This window comes from Salmo salar, chromosome 13 (genome assembly GCF_965601325.2).
Source record: "Salmo salar chromosome 13, fSalSal1, whole genome shotgun sequence".
NCBI lineage: Eukaryota > Metazoa > Chordata > Actinopteri > Salmoniformes > Salmonidae > Salmo > Salmo salar.
The window spans coordinates 14,074,799-14,092,070 of record NC_138303.1 but is presented as its reverse complement, the minus strand read 5'-3'; the positions used below and the strand labels follow the sequence as shown (position 1 = coordinate 14,092,070).

At 43.8% G+C, this 17,272-nt stretch overlaps 2 protein-coding genes across 5 annotated transcripts in view; both read left to right on the top strand.

The window, feature by feature from the left end:
- Positions 1-13,681, top strand: part of LOC106566435 (brefeldin A-inhibited guanine nucleotide-exchange protein 2) — a 43,282-nt gene extending 29,601 nt beyond the window's left edge. For 2 of the 3 annotated variants that reach the window (XM_045692937.2, XM_045692936.2), the window contains exons 24-39: positions 2,181-2,221; positions 2,298-2,467; positions 2,905-3,056; positions 3,230-3,402; positions 3,512-3,672; positions 5,872-6,002; positions 6,511-6,640; positions 8,307-8,442; positions 8,617-8,755; positions 9,070-9,127; positions 9,345-9,462; positions 9,865-10,019; positions 10,157-10,334; positions 10,502-10,640; positions 11,035-11,152; positions 11,995-13,681. In XM_045692937.2, coding sequence (XP_045548893.2) covers positions 2,181-2,221; positions 2,298-2,467; positions 2,905-3,056; positions 3,230-3,402; positions 3,512-3,672; positions 5,872-6,002; positions 6,511-6,640; positions 8,307-8,442; positions 8,617-8,755; positions 9,070-9,127; positions 9,345-9,462; positions 9,865-10,019; positions 10,157-10,334; positions 10,502-10,640; positions 11,035-11,152; positions 11,995-12,138 — 2,143 coding nt within the window. In that variant the 3' untranslated portion in view covers positions 12,139-13,681. The remainder of the gene's footprint in view (positions 1-2,180; positions 2,222-2,297; positions 2,468-2,904; positions 3,057-3,229; positions 3,403-3,511; positions 3,673-5,871; positions 6,003-6,510; positions 6,641-8,306; positions 8,443-8,616; positions 8,756-9,069; positions 9,128-9,344; positions 9,463-9,864; positions 10,020-10,156; positions 10,335-10,501; positions 10,641-11,034; positions 11,153-11,994) is intronic. The other variant, XM_014134467.3, reaches the window with a different exon arrangement.
- A 384-nt stretch (positions 13,682-14,065) lies between these two features.
- The window catches only part of bclx (Apoptosis regulator Bcl-X), a 34,265-nt gene continuing 31,058 nt past the window's right edge, over positions 14,066-17,272 (top strand). The window contains exon 1 of one of the 2 annotated variants that reach the window (XM_045692195.2): positions 14,066-14,320. The gene's annotated coding sequence lies outside the window, so the exon portion shown is untranslated. Of the gene's footprint in view, positions 14,321-14,349; positions 14,426-17,272 lie in introns of those variants that run through there. The other variant, XM_082959643.1, reaches the window with a different exon arrangement.

Below are 17,272 nucleotides of genomic sequence, written 5' to 3'. Positions count from 1 at the left end.
TTATATCTAGCCAAGCTGTAGAAGAACGCACGTCTGCACGGTTTCATCCGGTGGCGTGTGCTGCTTTATGGATGAATGGGTTGTCAGGATGAGTGGCACATGTCATTAAACGACACAGTGATGTACAATGAGAAACCGTGCAGACGTGCGTTCTTCTACAGCTAGGCTAGATATAGAACTCTCCTCCTTCCAGGCTTTTTAATCTTTGAATTTATATGGTGATCGCATCTAAACTTTCATAGTATTAGCACGACAACCGGCAAAACAGTTCGTCTTTCAATCACCCACGTGGGTATAACCAATGAGGAGATGGCACGTGGGTACCTGCTTCTATAAACCAATGAGGAGATGGTAGAGGCAGGACATGCAGCGCGATCTGCGTCAGAAATAGAAAGGAGATCTATTTTATCCCTTGGCAACGCAGACGCTCTTTGGCGCACGCAAGCAGTGTGGGTGCAATAATTTAATAACATGGATTTCTAGATTTATTTTGCGACGCTCGCGCACGTGACGTGTCCTGTCTGGTCAGCATGTTAGCTTAGCTAAATGGTATAGTCGTTGTGCATTCTCAAGGGACATTTGGGTGCTTTCGTAAATTCACTCTGGCGATGTATTCCGATTCCAGAACGCAGAATAATGAATTTACGAGCGCTCAACACCCGAATATGGCTGGTGTCAGTAAAAGTCGGCAAAAAAACGTAATTAAATTGTTGCCTGCAGCACAGTTAGTCACCAACACTCTGGATAACATGACTGCCTAACCAGCTCTGCTAGGGCCAGTAAAATAGTCAGTGGTCTCATTTGTGTCTGGAAGTAGCAAGCAAGCTAGCCAACATTATCTTGTGTGCTTGACTGCCTTTGTAAGGTCAGAACGCTCAAATAAACCCTACTCGTCGGCCAGAGTGTCCAGTGTGCGCTGCGAGTGCGAAACGCTCTGAATTTTACTAAAGGACAATGCTCTGAATTAACGAGCGAACTCTGGCACTCCAGATTGAATTTAAGAACACCACTGAAGTCATAAAATGTCTAACTAGTAATTTGTTATGCTAACTAGCTAGCAATAGGTTGCATAGCAACAGCATCAAATTCCGGTAGACAGGTGAAGAGCTAGTACGCTCAACTGAAAGGATACTGTTTGTTTACAGTGTACTAAAATGAACTAAATAGTATGTAGTATATACTCATTAAGTATACAGTATATTAGTATGGGTATTCGAACATAGCTCAGCTCTCTGAGAGTAATGGTGGCTGTGGACAGGTGAGAGACCAGCTCTCTGAGTAATGGTGGCTGTGGACAGGTGCGAGAGATGCGCGACAGTGCTGGGCGTTATACCGTATTTTACTATATTCCGGTATTGATGCACAGACCGGTTTAGGTTTTTACTTGTGTAACGGTATTTCAATGTTTGGTTTGTTAAATGTGTTACGCCACTCCTGCGCATGTAATAATATCAATTTTTATAGTTTACTATATTTGCTACTTGAGTTGTCTCTTTCCACACACACCAAGCCCCGGCCCCTGTCACTCAAGGAGAGCAGTTTTTGCACTACCACGAGTCACAACAACCACTCGCAGTGACAGTCTGCATGGTCAATGCTGCAGATATTCATGACAACGATGCTGATTTCCACATTGCTTCTTAATATAAATCCACAAGGGTTCTATAATTACACTACTAGTTAGCAACATCCAAGCTACAGTAAGAGCAAACATTTAATGTAACATCTAATTAGGATCCACTGGGGAAACACTGACCAACACTATGGTTCCTACCCTGTCACAATAACCCCTCCTTGGCTTTTTCATTCGTTGTCATGTCAAACAACACCGTATTCAAAGTCCCCACTATATTCCAACTTTTGGTTAAAGTTTTATTGGAACAGTATAAATACAATCCGAATGGTGAAAGCCCCATTAAAGTAACTTAGGAAGTATGTGTTGACACCTTAGGGCCATACACTGCTCATCAAGCATATTTAGAACTTGTATTATTCAAATACTGTCAAACACCATCAAATGAGAACGATATTGTATTTTGGCCACATCGCCCAGCCATAACACATGGTCACCATACACCATGTCTGCAGTCAGACATCTATACTTTGTCATGTACTGTATGCCATCTGATCTGAATTGTGCTATTTGGAATTACATGACCTGCGTTATGCTTTGTTTTCAGGATCTTCACTGGTTCCACAAAGCTAGATGGAAATGCAGTCGGTAAGTGGATCTGTGTGTTTCTCTGTATCTGTCTCTGGCAGTGTGAATGTGTTTCTTGATGTCGTCCTATTCCTAGTGGACTTTGTGCGGTGGTTGTGTGCGGTCTCCATGGATGAGCTGGCCTCTGCTCACCAGCCGAGGATGTTCAGTCTGCAGAAGATAGTGGAGATCTCCTACTACAACATGAACCGTATCCGTCTGCAGTGGTCACGCATCTGGCAGGTCATTGGAGACCACTTCAACAAGGTGAGTGACTACCGTCAGCAAGGACGGTTTCCCAGAACCAGATTAAGCCTATTTCTGGACTAAGAAACACTTTTAGTGGAGACACTGCATTGAGCATTGTTAGTCCATCGATGGTATTACAGGGATACTTTGGACACCATTTTTGTTTCTGGGTTCAGTATGAAGTAAGTTAGAGGTAGCATGCTAGCAGATACCCATAGACTTACAGTCATTCGCTTATGCTACCTAGCATTGGCTCGCGAAACTACCTCCAACTTCCTTCGTACTGAACACAGAGAAATAAAAACAGCATCCTCTAGTTCCTCTGACTCTGAGAAGTAGATAAAGGGCTTCATTGCCAAAATATCCCTTTAATCTATTAATCTAACCTGATTATGCAAAGACGTAGCCTATCTATTGACTGTGGATCTATGCCTGGGTGTTTGCTACTCTGCCAGGTGGGCTGCAACCCCAATGAGGATGTGGCCATCTTTGCGGTGGACTCTCTGAGGCAGCTGTCCATGAAGTTCCTGGAGAAAGGAGAGCTGGCTAACTTCCGCTTCCAGAAGGACTTCCTCCGGCCATTTGAACACATCATGAAGAAGAACAGGTAGAGATGGACCAGGGGGGAAGGGACAGTTCTTGAAATAGGTCATGTGAAGGGAGTAAAATGAAAGAGGCAGAGGTGATTTGGGTCAATATTGAGGATATGATGAGGGGGAAAACCCTCCCTCTACACACTCACAACAAACCATTGACTGTTTGACCCCCTCTCCTCCACAGGTCTCCCACTATCAGGGACATGGTGATCCGCTGTGTGGCCCAGATGGTCAACTCCCAGGCAGCCAATATCCGCTCCGGCTGGAAGAACATCTTCTCTGTGTTCCACCAGGCCGCCTCGGATCACGACGAGACCATTGTGGAGCTGGCCTTCCAGACCACTGGCCACATAGTCAGTGAGTACAGTCAGTCACATCAGGACTGTGACTCACCATTTTGACTGACAGTCGACGGCTAACTCTGTAGAGAAATGGACTGCTGATGAACAATTTCTCTCTCCTCCAGTGGTCACGTTTCAGCAGCACTTTGCAGCAGCCATAGACTCCTTCCAGGATGCGGTCAAGTGTCTGTCTGAGTTTGTGTGCAACGCTGCCTTTCCTGACACCAGTATGGAGGCCATCCGGCTCATCCGCCACTGCGCTAAATATGTCGCAGACCGGCCGCAGGTAGGCACCACACAGGCCCCGGGTAGGGTAGGCACCACACAGGCCCCGGGTAGGGTAAAAAACACAGTTGGAAAAAGGAACTTGGAATCTGGACATGGGTTACCAATTTGGACTAGAAAAAGCAAGCACTTGTGGTGGTATTAATGCACGAAGGGAGAGCGAGAGATGCAGCACTGGAAATATCCACGGAGGATTTGAACCAGGATGATGGTATGGGAACTCTGATTAGAGCACTAGATTCTGTGCGTCTTAAAGAAGAGAAAAGCCCGACCTACGAGGCATATTGAAACTTTGACAGTGTTACTAGAGACATTTCGGTTGCCGGTGGTGGAAAAAGTACCCAATTGTCATACTTGAGTAAAAGTAAAGATACCTTTTAATAGAAAACGACTCAAGTAAAAGTCACCCAGTAAAATACTACTTGAGTAAAAGTATTTGGTTTTAAATATACTTAAGTATCAAAAGTAAAAGTATAAATCATTTAAAATTCCTTATATTAAGCAAACCAGACGGCACAATCTTTAATTACAGAGCTAGGGGCACACTCAAACACTGACATCATTTACAAAGGAAGCATATGTTTGAGTCCACCAGATCAGAGGCAGTAGGGATGACCAAGGATGTTTTCTTGATAAGTGTGTGAATTGGACTATTTTCATGTCCTGCTAAGCAATCAAAATGTAACGAGTACTTTTGGGTTTCAGGGAAAATGTATGGAGTAAAAAGTACAATATTTTCGTTAGGAATGTAGTTAAGTAAAAGTGACATTTTTAATATAAATATTAAAGTACAGATACCCCAAAAAACTACTTAAGTAGTACTTTAAAGTATTTTTACTTAAGTACTTGACACCACTGTTGGTTTCAATGACGGACTACATAATTGATTTGGAACAGAGGTAAAATGGGATGCGCAAGTACGACATGGTTCTCCCGGATGTTAGCTTTCACGTTGCTAGCTACTGCCTGTCTGGATGCTAGGGAGAAACAGTTGGCTTTGACTGTGCTGACTTTTGCATCAATTAAGTCGGCACTAAAAAAAATATATTTTTGGTGAAAAGATGGCTGTCGTGCCAATAACAGATGGAATGCAGGTGAGTGACGCGGTATACCACACCGAGCAGCAGAGAAGGCGCCAACAAGTCACGTTCTCAAGACAACCAGACGAGGGCGCCATTGCCCAGCACAAATCCACTGGACAGTTATGGGAAGAGCACTTACTATTGGGTTAAAGATGAACATGATTGTCCTCATAAAAACTAACAGAGGAAAATGTAATCAGAAAGAGCAGTGTAACACTGTTTTCAAACCAACCTGCTTCTGATACAGATCTTTATAGTTGAGTCCTATATAGGACCGGCTGTGAGTCATACTGCGTGTACACACAGTGTGTGTGGCACTAAATGGCTTGATAGCTATGTCAGTCAACTAAATGTGAAAGAAGTACACCATGTGGAAATCATGATACCAGCAAAAATAGGTCAGACTAAGTGTCACATTGAAACAGAGGTGGTCCCTACCGATATCCCTTTACTGAATGAATGAAAAATAATAAAATGAATGAATTAATGACGTTTTTATTTTTGTGTCAAATCGCCTGTTGGCAGCCCATCCCTTATGAGAGTAATTGACACACAAACAAAGTAGAAGGGACCAGTGCAAGGGTTGGACCGGCACCTTTCAGCACTACATGCAGCGAGAAAAGCGTTCACTGAAGTGGAGAGTGTTCAGAGAGAATTCGCAGCTTCTCAGTGCATATCTCAAGATTGTGAAAAGTAAATGATCAACCAGTTGGTGGAGCTGTTGCTGAGAATCAGCCTCCTACTGAAAATGACACATTAATAGGCCCAAACCTACCAGATGTCTCCAGTCACTGATATAGACACTGACACAGGAAATGGAGCAGAGACCTTCAACCATGACATAGCTAATACTGTTGAGGGTTCAAATGAGGAAAACGTTCAACAGCCACTGAAACCTAGTTGTTGTCATTTGTAGTTAACAGGGACCACACAGGCCACGGTTAGGGACCACACAGGCCACGGGTAGGGACCACACAGAATCGCCAAGCACATCCCAGACCTAGATTACAAACTGCTACATTGCTCTCTAATCAAGCCTGCACTGTACGCCATCTGAGAATTTAGCATCACGGTGTTCCTGTTCCATTCCTCTGAGTGTCTTCCCGGTCTGTCCCCAGGCTCTGCGGGAGTACACCAGTGATGACATGAACGTGGCCCCAGGGGACCGGGTGTGGGTGAGAGGCTGGTTCCCTATCCTCTTTGAGTTGTCCTGCATCATCAACCGCTGCAAGCTGGATATAAGGACCAGGTAAAACATCTGACCTCAGTTCTGTGTACAGGTATAGACCCATTTCCTGTCCGCGTCAAAGGTAGCGCACGCAGTTCCGAATCGGAACGTGGTTTGTTTACATGGAAGTAAGCACGATCATGTCCGACTTCAGATGCAGCTTTTGCAAGTTAGCAAACACGTAATCAGATGGTTATTGTCTATAACATCGCAGATTTGATTACCAAGCAAGACAGCGAGGCAAGGTAACATATCCCAAATACAGCTAGATAAAGCCAGAAGAACGATATACTTGTTGAACAAGGCTATACTCGTCAGTCTGGTGTGTTTTTCATGGTCTTCACTCACTGCTAAGTTTACCATGGTTCCGACATCAGTGTATAGTTAGCTATCTGCTACTTGGCTTGTTGTTTGCTAGTATGCGCGCGTCATTCGAATGTGACGTTTGGCTCTGTATGGCTGTAACCAACTTTGATGCTTTGAGCCCAATAGATATTAATGTATGATTATGTGCGTCTCTCTGTCACAGGGGTCTGACTGTGATGTTTGAGATTATGAAGAGCTACGGACACACCTTTGAAAAGCACTGGTGGCACGACCTTTTCCGCATCGTCTTCCGCATCTTCCACAATATGAAGCTCCCTGAGCAGCAGACTGAGGTGAGTGGCTGTAGTTATTGTCCTTCCGCATCTTCCACAATATGAAGCTCCCTGAGCAGCAGACTGAGGTGAGTGGCTGTAGTTATTGTCCTTCCGCATCTTCCACAATATGAAGCTCCCTGAGCAGCAGACTGAGGTGAGTGGCTGTAGTTATTGTCCTTCCGCATCTTCCACAATATGAAGCTCCCTGAGCAGCAGACTGAGGTGAGTGGCTGTAGTTATTGTCCTTCCGCATCTTCCACAATATGAAGCTCCCTGAGCAGTAGACTGAGGTGAGTGGCTGTAGTTATTGTCCTTCCGTAAGTAGTAAGTAAGCCTTGTCCAAGCCCAAAAAAAAGCTTGTGGCCCTATGGGAGTTTCTGCTGGAATTACACTAAACAAAAATATAAACGGAAAGTGTTGGTCCCATGTTTCATGAGCTGAAATAAAAGATCCAAGAAATGTTCCATACGCACATAAAGATTATTTCTCAAATATACTCAGTTTGTTTACATCCCTGTTAGTGAGCATTTCTCCTTTTCCAAGATAATCCATCCACCTGACAGGTGTGGCATGTCAAGATGCTGATTAAACCGCATGATAATTACACAGGTGGACCTTGTGCTGGGGACAATAAAAGGCCACTCTAAAATGTGCACAACACAATGCCACAGATGTCTCAAGTTTTGAGGGGAAAAGCAATTGGTATATTGACTGCAGGAATGTCCACCAGAGCGGTTGTCAGAGAATTGAATGTTCATTTCTCTACCATAAGCTGTTAGAATTTGTCAGTACGTCCAACTAGCCTAACAACGGCAGACCACCTGTAACTGTCAGAAACCGTCTCAGGGAAGCTCATCTGCATGCTCGTCATCCTCACCAGAGTCTTGACCTGACTGCAGTTCGGCGTCGTAACCGACTTCAGTGGGCCAATGCTCACCTTCGATGGCCACTGGCACGCTGGAGAAATGTGCTCTTCGTGAATCCCGGTTTCGACTGTACCGGGCGTCGTGTGGGCGAGCACTTTGCTGATGTCAATAACCCCACCGGTATGGGCAGGCATAAGCTACGGACAACTAACACAATTGCCTTTTATCAATGGCAATTTGAATGCAAAGAGATACCATGATGAGATCCTGAGGCCCATTGTCGTGCCATACATTCGCCGCCATCACCTTATGTTTCAGCATGATAATACACAGCCCCATGTCACACAGATCTGTACACAATTCCTGGATGCTGAACATATCCCAGTTCTTCTATGGCCTACATACTCACCACATGTCACCCATTGAGCATGTTTGTGATGCTCTGGATCGACGTGTACGACAGCATGTTCCAGTTCCTGACAATATCCAGCAACTTCGCACAGCCATTGAAGAGCCATAGACAACATTCCACAGGCCACAATCAACAGCCTGATCAACTCTATGTGAGGGAGATGTGTCGCGCTGTATGAGGCAAATACTGATTTTCTGATCCATGCCCCTACTTTTTATTTTATTTTTTATTTTTAAGTTATCTGACCAACAGAAGCATATCTGTATTCCCAGTCATGTGAAATCCATAGATTAGGGCTTTGAGTTTATTTCAAGTGACTGATTACCTGAACTGTGACTGACTGTGACTATGAAATGTTGCATTTATAATTTTTTGTTCATCTTTTGTATCTTGTGACTTCTTGTAGAAGCACGAGTGGATGACCACGACCTGTAACCACGCCCTGTACTCTATCTGTGACGTCTTCACCCAGTTCTATGAGCCTCTCAGTGAGGTCCTGCTGGCTGACATTTTCACTCAGCTGCAGTGGTGTGTCATACAAGGTGGGTGCCTTCCTCTCAACAGTTAGGGGGAGGAAAAACACCGCTGACTCACACACACACCCCTAACTATTTAAATATCTACCGTAATATTATATGTGTAACATTTTACCAGAAATGTAATGTTAGGTGACGTAATGGTGAATGACATCAGTATTTTCTCTTCCCCTCCCACAGATAATGAGCAGTTGGCCCGGTCAGGGACTAATTGCCTGGAAAACCTGGTCATCCTGAATGGGGAGAAGTTTAGCCCAGAGGTATGGAACGTCACTTGCTCCTGTATGCTGGACATCTTCCAGACCACAAGCCCACATGTGTGAGTTCTGCTGCCGTCCGGTCTGTCACCTTGATGTTCTCACAACTTCAGCAACCCATCACCATGAACGTAACAGTAATATTTTCGGTGTGTTTTAATTATAAACAGAAAGCACACTGTTCGAGAAGATGAGGATCGCGTGTGTGTGTGTGCATTAGCAGTGCTGTCAGATGTTGTCTAGTCATGAGCAGAACTTGTTGCAGGCCATGGTGACTCATGAACACATCATGTGGCCAGCCAGAACACAGGAAACACTTAATCCCACAGACCACATGACTGACGATTTGTACATTTCTATTTGCACTTCTCAACAGCCTATTGACATGGCGACCGGCTGGTCAGGAAGAGGAGGCTGGTGATGGTAAACACATGGTGAGCAAACAATAACATTTATGAACCATCTGACAACAGTTCCCTTTGAGCCTGATTAGACAGACAGTAACAAGAGAAAGGGCAGCGATTTGACTCTTGTAAATTGATCTGGTCCTGTTTATGATCCGGTCCTGTTTATGATCCGGTCCTGTTCTTAAACCAACATGCAGATGGAGCCTTCTCATCTCATTGGCTGTATTTGTCTGTTTGTTTACAGGATGTAGATTTTGACACCCAGTCCCAGAACAGCTATGACAGGGCCCTGTCAGAGAGAGGAGGGCAGAGCCAGATATCCACCGCTAGCGATGACACCTGGAAAGGGACACCCCACACCAGTAAGCAACGGGTTGCAGAAATATTTGGCCCTCGCCCCTCAATTCACATTTCTCTCTCTACCTCATTATCCTTCATGTCATTTTCCATGTTTGACCCCAGTCTCTCTTTGGTCCCTGTCATTCAAATAAAGTATTATTAGTCGCCTACCTATATTTTGCAGGTGCAGGGAAATGCTTATGTTTCCAGCTCCAACAGTGCACTAATGCCTAACAATACACACAAATCCCCCAAATGAAAAACTAAGGAATTAAGAACTATCAGAAAGAGCAATGTCAGAGTCCGGAATGATGGAAGAAACATTATGAGCAAATAATGTAAAAAAAGAAATACTGTAAAGTTGGCAAGGAGCTATAAACAGGGCGACCGTGTCATCTTCCTGATGCCTCTGTGCTCGGTGTCAGGGATGTCAGACCAGAAGCTGTTTGCAGGGCTGCTCATCAAGTGTGTCGTGCAGTTGGAGCTGATCCAGACCATTGACAACATCGTCTTCTACCCGGCAACCAGCAAGAAGGAAGACGCAGACAATATGGCTGCGGCACAGGTTTATCACAACCATGTCTGTCCTTTATGAATATAAAGTCATGATGTTTATTAACATGTAGTTTAATTATGGCTTTGATACCCTACACCCAAAACACACTCAGTTTATGTTGCTGGGGAATTGACCGAGGCTCTGTGCTGTGTCTGTCCAAGAGGGATGCCCTGGAGGAGGCTGCAGAGGAGGGGGACCCTGGGCAAGGGGAGCAGGGCATGTACAGACACCTCTCCTCCCAGCACCTCTTCAAGCTGCTGGACTGCCTGCTGGAGTCACACACCTTTGCCAGAGATTTCAACTCTAACAACGAGCAGAGGACTGCACTCTGGAGAGCAGGTGCGTTCAACTGTCTGTCTCTCTTGGTGTGTTTACAGTATCTATCAGATGAGCTAATCGGCCAGGCTGTCATGTTTTTTGATATAGGATGCTCTTGTCTCTCTGTCTGCCCCGTCCTGTCTGTCTGCCCCGCCCTGTCTGTCTGCCCCGCCCCTGCTCTGTCTCAGGATTTAAGGGGAAGTCGAAGCCCAATCTGCTGAAGCAGGAGACTAGTAGTCTGGCCTGTAGCCTACGTATTCTGTTCCGCATGTACTGTGACCGGCAGCTCCAGGACTCCTGGCCTGAAGTCCAGACACGGCTGCTGCTGTGAGTGTCCTGGGGAAGGAAAGACTGGGGGGATCATGGTGTGAAAAACCTTGACAATTGTAATGTGATTTTGGCTCCTTTTAAAGCACTATATAAACACCATTTATAATTATTATAATTAAAGATATTAAAAGCATCCGTTCACACCAGTGATGTAGAGGCAGCAACCTGGGGAAACCCCAATGTGTTAAATTCTCAGTAAAAGTGGAACCAGTATTCTGTGTGACCTGAACCGCAACAAATGGAATGTAAATTTAATTCCAACATGTCATCCTTAGTCATCTGGCTGCCTCCCTGCTTGGTCCAGCTGTAACAGGTTCTTCAGCATTGGTTTGTCTGGATGTTTCACTCCCGGCAGTGCAATATGTGGTAATGTTACCGGTCCTGTCCTCAGGGTGTGTAGCGAGGCTCTGTCCTACTTCATCAGCTTGACCTCAGAGAGTCACAGAGAGGCCTGGACCAGCCTGCTCCTAGTACTGCTCAGCAGGACCCTGCGACTGACCGACGATAAGGTTACACACACCTACATCCACACGGACTGAAATATTTGCGCGTTTGCACACACGCACACACACTGACAACTGGGTTTGGCTTGCAGTGACAAGTGCCACACAAGTGATCTGTATTTTTTTTTGGAAGACTGTTTATGTGAACACGCGTCTGCCAGCACCATTTCAACTCTATATACCTGGCCTGAGTAGGCGGTAGGAAAAGAAGAGTCTATTTCCCATAACGTCCAATTGACGTATCTAATAGGTCAAATGGTTTGAATAACGAGCAGTAGAACAGCCTCTCACTGGCCTCCTTTCCCCTTGGGCAGTGAATTTGAATGCTGTAGAGGAAGGGACACTGATTATTTAACAGCTTGTCTTTGTAATGACCTTGGTATGTAAAAGAGGCCATTGGCTGTGTGCAGTCAGACCAGGGACCTTGGGCGACCTCTGCTACATCAAGGATCTATGCATTAGACTCGATTCAATGCAGATTTCCCGTATAGAGCTTACAGTCCGTTATCCTTAGCCTGGTTCAGTCTCATTGAGAACGGGTAACTAAAGGAAGGACACTGTTAGCTTACCAACAACTTTCTTTGCACATAACAATCAGATAAACAGGAAGTGTGCAGCCTTACGGGTTATTTTGACTTTGACTAAGAAATGTTTCCTCTTCCCAAATCCCACCTTCAGGTGTACATAGTGGCTTCTAAACAAACAATGTTGATATTTAACTTTGGCCATACTTCAAACAGTCCACTCTTTGACATCACACTCCACTCACCCTAAGCGTATTGCAGTTTGCGTGTGCATCTATCTGTTTGATGCTAAATAGTCTGTTCTTTGTCCCTTTCTGTCCTCAGTTCAAGCTTCATGCCTCCTGTTACTACCCTCACCTGTGTGAGATGATGCAGTTTGACCTGATACCTGAGCTCCGTGCCGTCCTGCGCCGCTTCTTCCTCCGCATCGGCTCTGTCTTCCACATCGCTGCTCCTGAGATGGGCTAGGCCAACCCTCCCTAGGAGGGTCTGGAGATGGAATGGTCTGTGTTGGGGGGGGGGGGGGGGCACTGGTGGATGGTGGGACGCTGAGGTGTATGAAGAGTGAGGCGAGAGCTCCCCTATCGGGAGTAAGGCAGTGCGGAGGGATGGAGGATGTAGATCGACGCAAAGATTCTGTTACCCTGAGGGAAAGATGCTTTGAAAGTCCTCCGTTCCTGTTTATCTTCTGCAAAGGAAAGGCTTCAAGAGTTGGTGATAAGGTCTGGTGCCCTTTAAGACTGCCTCCCCTTAGAACCTCTGCTGGGTAAAAAGCTCTGTGAAAGAACAGAGCTCTCTGTTTCTCAACACTGACGTTAATGTCAAATGTATGGAAAATGAACTACAACAATGAATTGATGTTGTTTTATATATATATCCTCTACCTGATTTTGTTTCTCCTAATCGTTGATTTAAGACTGAACAAACACGCATATCCAAAATGCTAACGCAAATGAAGAATACCATTACTGAATATGCTGAAAAGTACCACTGGCAGAAAAGCACATTGGAAACATGACACTGACGTGACACTGAAGTATCCTCAAGTGTTTCTCTAGTTGTGATGTACTTGATGATCTGATCAAACGATATTGTAACAACTGATAGGTCTTGTTATCAGGCCTATCCTTATTACTGTCCCATTTTTCATTATGTTCAATCCCTTCTTAATTTGATGTTATTGGTGGTTGGCCTCCAGTGTTTTCGTAGCACATCCTGTATTCAGAATCCTACCCTAGGATTACAATTAGTGGGGATGGCTTGCTCCCTAATGGGTGAGCAAGTATGGTCGGTTGTTCCCCTGCCACCATTCCCCATTTGATCCTATCATGTGAATCACTATAGCCTGTTATGAGTCCTAATTTTACTTGTATTTATTTATTTTTATACTTTATTTTAAAGCAACATTTACATGCCAGTTTACTTGTTGAAAAGCTACTGCACATTCCCTATGTTCTGAGAGCAAAACGGAATGACTAGCTATTTTCTAGAATGAATCTGGTGTCACGTAAAAAGGAAGTCTACAATGCAACGCCCATGGTATTCTATAGCAAGGATGAGATGTTCTTCTCCTGTCAGACAGTTCTGTGTTAAACCTAAATGGAGCCTGCAACAGATCCCTCATGTATTAACTGTCCAGTACTTTCTCAGAGTGGAATGCCTGTCAGTATTGTCAGTGAAATACCAGACAGGAGTAAGAATGAAGAGAAATCAAACATTACTCCTAAATATGTCAGGATATAGCTACCATCTTCACCATTTGCAGTTTAATCCTGTCTGCATTATTTTTTTTTTAAACAAGGATGTATATAATTATTTGAACTGCATTTAAATATTTTTGAGAAGCATTCCTCTACCTTACAACTATGGATGTCTACTTTTCCCTTAAGGGGAACTATACAGTATATGGAGAAATACATAGTGTAAAATAGAAAATGAAGTGCTATACATATTGTGATGTAATCTCCCAAGCATTTGGTGAAGTAATCAATAAACCTTGAATTCAGATCTATAGCAGCACTGCTTTTGTTGGTTCACTGTAAAGTTCAATTCAGTCATCGCTGTAATGTAGCAGCTACTGGTGTGGCCTTTTGACAATGCGTTTCTAAAGTTGACCACCATGTGGCGCTGTAAACCTCAAACGTTAGAATGTATCAAAGGGAATTCTGGGGGTAACAAAGGTTACCATGGAGATGTGAAACATCATTTGTTTTGTTTTGGGCTGTACAGACTTGATATAAAAATATTTTACGTTCTGGTAAAGCTGTACTGTGTTTAATTTACTTACGAAGAAAACCGACAACGTTTATCAAGAAAGTCATCATCTGAATATTTTAGCAAACTAAAATGAGGTCAAAGAAGATGGGATTGACCCTCTGTTAGGGTGCTAACGTGAACTGTAACCTTAATGTAGTTGGCTAATAACCTCGCTAACATAGCAGGCGTGTAGATGTACACATCTAGTTGGATGAAGTAAGCGTCATTCAATGTCAGTGGGCGGAACAGCTAGCTAGTAATGGCAATTTTGGCTAAAATTGGCAAGCTATCCAGTCAGCTCTCCTCCTTTTGCTCCTGCAGAAATGCCGAATATGATCCTCTCTGCTGATGTTTGGATTTCGTTGTGGACTTTGTGCCAGCCATTCAAGTTGCGGTAAGTGTTTCATATCGATTAATAATCAGGTTTAATGTTCAGTTTCTAGGAGCTGTATGAGAACGTTAGCTAAAGAAGCACAACCACCGATTCGCAATGGGAAAGGTATGTGAAAGGTGTTAGCTAGCAAACTAGTCAGAGGAAAGATGATACATAGGTTAAACAAATTTAAGCGAGCCAAACTAGCTAGCTACATTCCCTGTCCTATGTTGAATAAAATGAATTTAGACTCGTTTCAGTAGCCAAATAGACATTAAATGCAAATTACAAACCCAGCATAATTGACCAAGATTAGAACACCGACTGCCTACGAATTATAACTACTTGGGGGAATGACTTAGTTACATTTTCAATACGCCAATTTAACAAACTACTGTACCTTCTTTATGTTGAAATTGTAATGTGTAACTAAATGTGTTTCTGTAGCAAGTGACGATTGCTCAAAACTGAGTTGATATCCAACAAGCCATATTCCGGTGGATTTTAGGGTGCGTTTACACTGACAGCCCAGTTCGGATCTCTTTCTTTTTAACTAACCAGATCAGCTCCGAAAAAGATCTGTGATTTAATCATTCATGATTAAGACCAATTAGCGGAAGAAATATAAATTGGGTAGCTTGTGTAAAAGCAGCCTTATGTTGCATTCACGTCATCTCAAACTCAGGACCTCAAATTTTAACTCAAAAGTTATTTGCATAGACATAGAGCTTCCTATTGGTTGATTCTGGTACCTCCCAAGTGGGAAACTCGGGGCATGACTCTTCTGCCTATGTTAGAAAGTTGGAAATGTAGTAAACTAAGTATTAAATAAATCAAAATATATTTCAGATTCTAAAAAGTAGCCACCCTTTGCCTTGATGACAGCTTTGCACACTCTTGGCATTCTCTCAACCAGCTTCATGAGGTAGTCACCTGGAATGCATTTCAATTAACAGGTGTGCTTTAAAAGTGATTTCCTTAATGCATTTGAGCCAATCAGTTGTTTTGAAAAGGTAGGGGTATCTTCTGTATACCACCCCTATTTGGTAAAAGACCAAGTCCATATTATGGCAAGGACAGCTCAAATAAGCAAAGAGAAATGACAGTCCATCATTACTTTAAGACATGAAGGTCAGTCAATCCGGAACATTTTCAAGAACGTTGAAAGTTTCTTAAAGTGCAGTCGCAAGAACCATCAAGCGCTATGATGAAACTGGCTCTCGTGAGGACCGCCACAGGAAAGGAAGATCCAGAGTTACCTCTGCTGCAGAGGATAACTTCATTAGAGTTACCAGTCTCAGAAATTGCAGCCCAAATAAATGCTTCACAGATTTCAAGTAACAGACACATCTCAACATCAACTGTTCAGAGGAGGCTGTGTGAATCAAGCCTTCATGGTCGATTTGCTGCGAAGAAACCACTACTAAAGGACACCAATAAGAAGAGACATGCTTGGGCCAAGAAAAAACCAACAATGGATATTAGACCACTGGAAATCTGTTCTTTGGTCTGAGGATCCAAATTTGAGATTTTTGGTTCCAACCACCATGTCAATGTGAGATGCAAAGTAGGTGAACGGATGATCTTCGCATGTGTAGTTCTCACTGTTACGCATGGAGGTGTGGGGGTGCTTTGTTGGTGACACTGTCAGTGATTTATTTAGAATTCAAGGCACACTTAACCAGCATGGCTACCACAGTGATACACAGTCCCACTAAGCCCAAACCAGATGGGATGATCATTTGTTTTTCAACGCGACAATGACCCAACACACCTCCAGGCTGTGAAGGGCTATTTGACCAAGAAGGAGAGTGATGGAGTGCTGCATCAGATGACCTGGCCTCCACAATAACCTGACCTCAACCCAATTGAGATGGTTTGGGATGTGTGGACTGCAGCGTGAAGGAAAAGCTCCTGAGTGGCGCAGCGGTCTATCGCACTGCATCTCAGTGCTTGAAGCGTCACTACAGACACCCTGGTTCGATTCCAGGCTGTATCACAACCTGTATCACAATTGGTAGGCCCATTAGGGCGGCGCACAATTGGCCCAGTGTCGTCTGGGTTTTGCCGGTGTAGGCTGTCATTGTAAATAAGAATTTGTTCTTAACTGACTTGCCTAGTTAAATAAAAATGAATTTAAAGAAAAAAAGCATCCAACAAGTGCTCACCATATGTGGGAACTCCTTCCAGACTGTTAAAAGCATTCCAGGTGAAGCTGGTTGAGAGAATGCCAAGAGTGTGCAAAGCTGTCATCAAGTCAAAGGGTGGCTACGTTTGAATATACATTTTTTTTAACACTTTTTTTGGTTACTACATGATTCTATATGTGTTATTTCATAGTTTTGATGTCTTCACTATTATTCTAAAATGTAGTGTCCAAACTTTTGACTGGTACTGGAATTGTGAGAGGAATGTGAGACAATATCCACAGTAAAGTATAATTACATTAACTTTTCAAAGCTATGTTAGTGATTTAAGATTTGTATCACCTTAAGCATGCACACAAGATAAATGCACGCACGAGACGCATGTTTACATGGTTCTGCGCATGCTTCAGGTGATAGAAACATGAACACGCTACTAGCGCGTTGAGAAGTTGTAGTTATACATTCCTGTGGATATATTGTCTCACATTCAAATCAGGGTAACTCGTTGTGGAAAGTATCAGAATCGACCAATTTCCGAGTTGTCTGCAACGCCGCATACCCAATACACGCGCATCACGTAGCAGTAAAAGAGGCGGTAAGAGGAGACACGCGCATCACGTAGCAGTAGCCGGAAGAGGAAGCGCGACACCCTCCTTCCTCATTTTTTTTTCTGATTACATTACAGTCAGTCAATGAACTAAGCAAACCAGACCGAGCTGCTATTGCATTGTCTATGGGAGAACCACCCCGTTAAGCAGACCGGAACGGAGCATTTTATTTCCAATGATAAACGACTTGAGTGAACTATCTTCATTTTTCCACCATC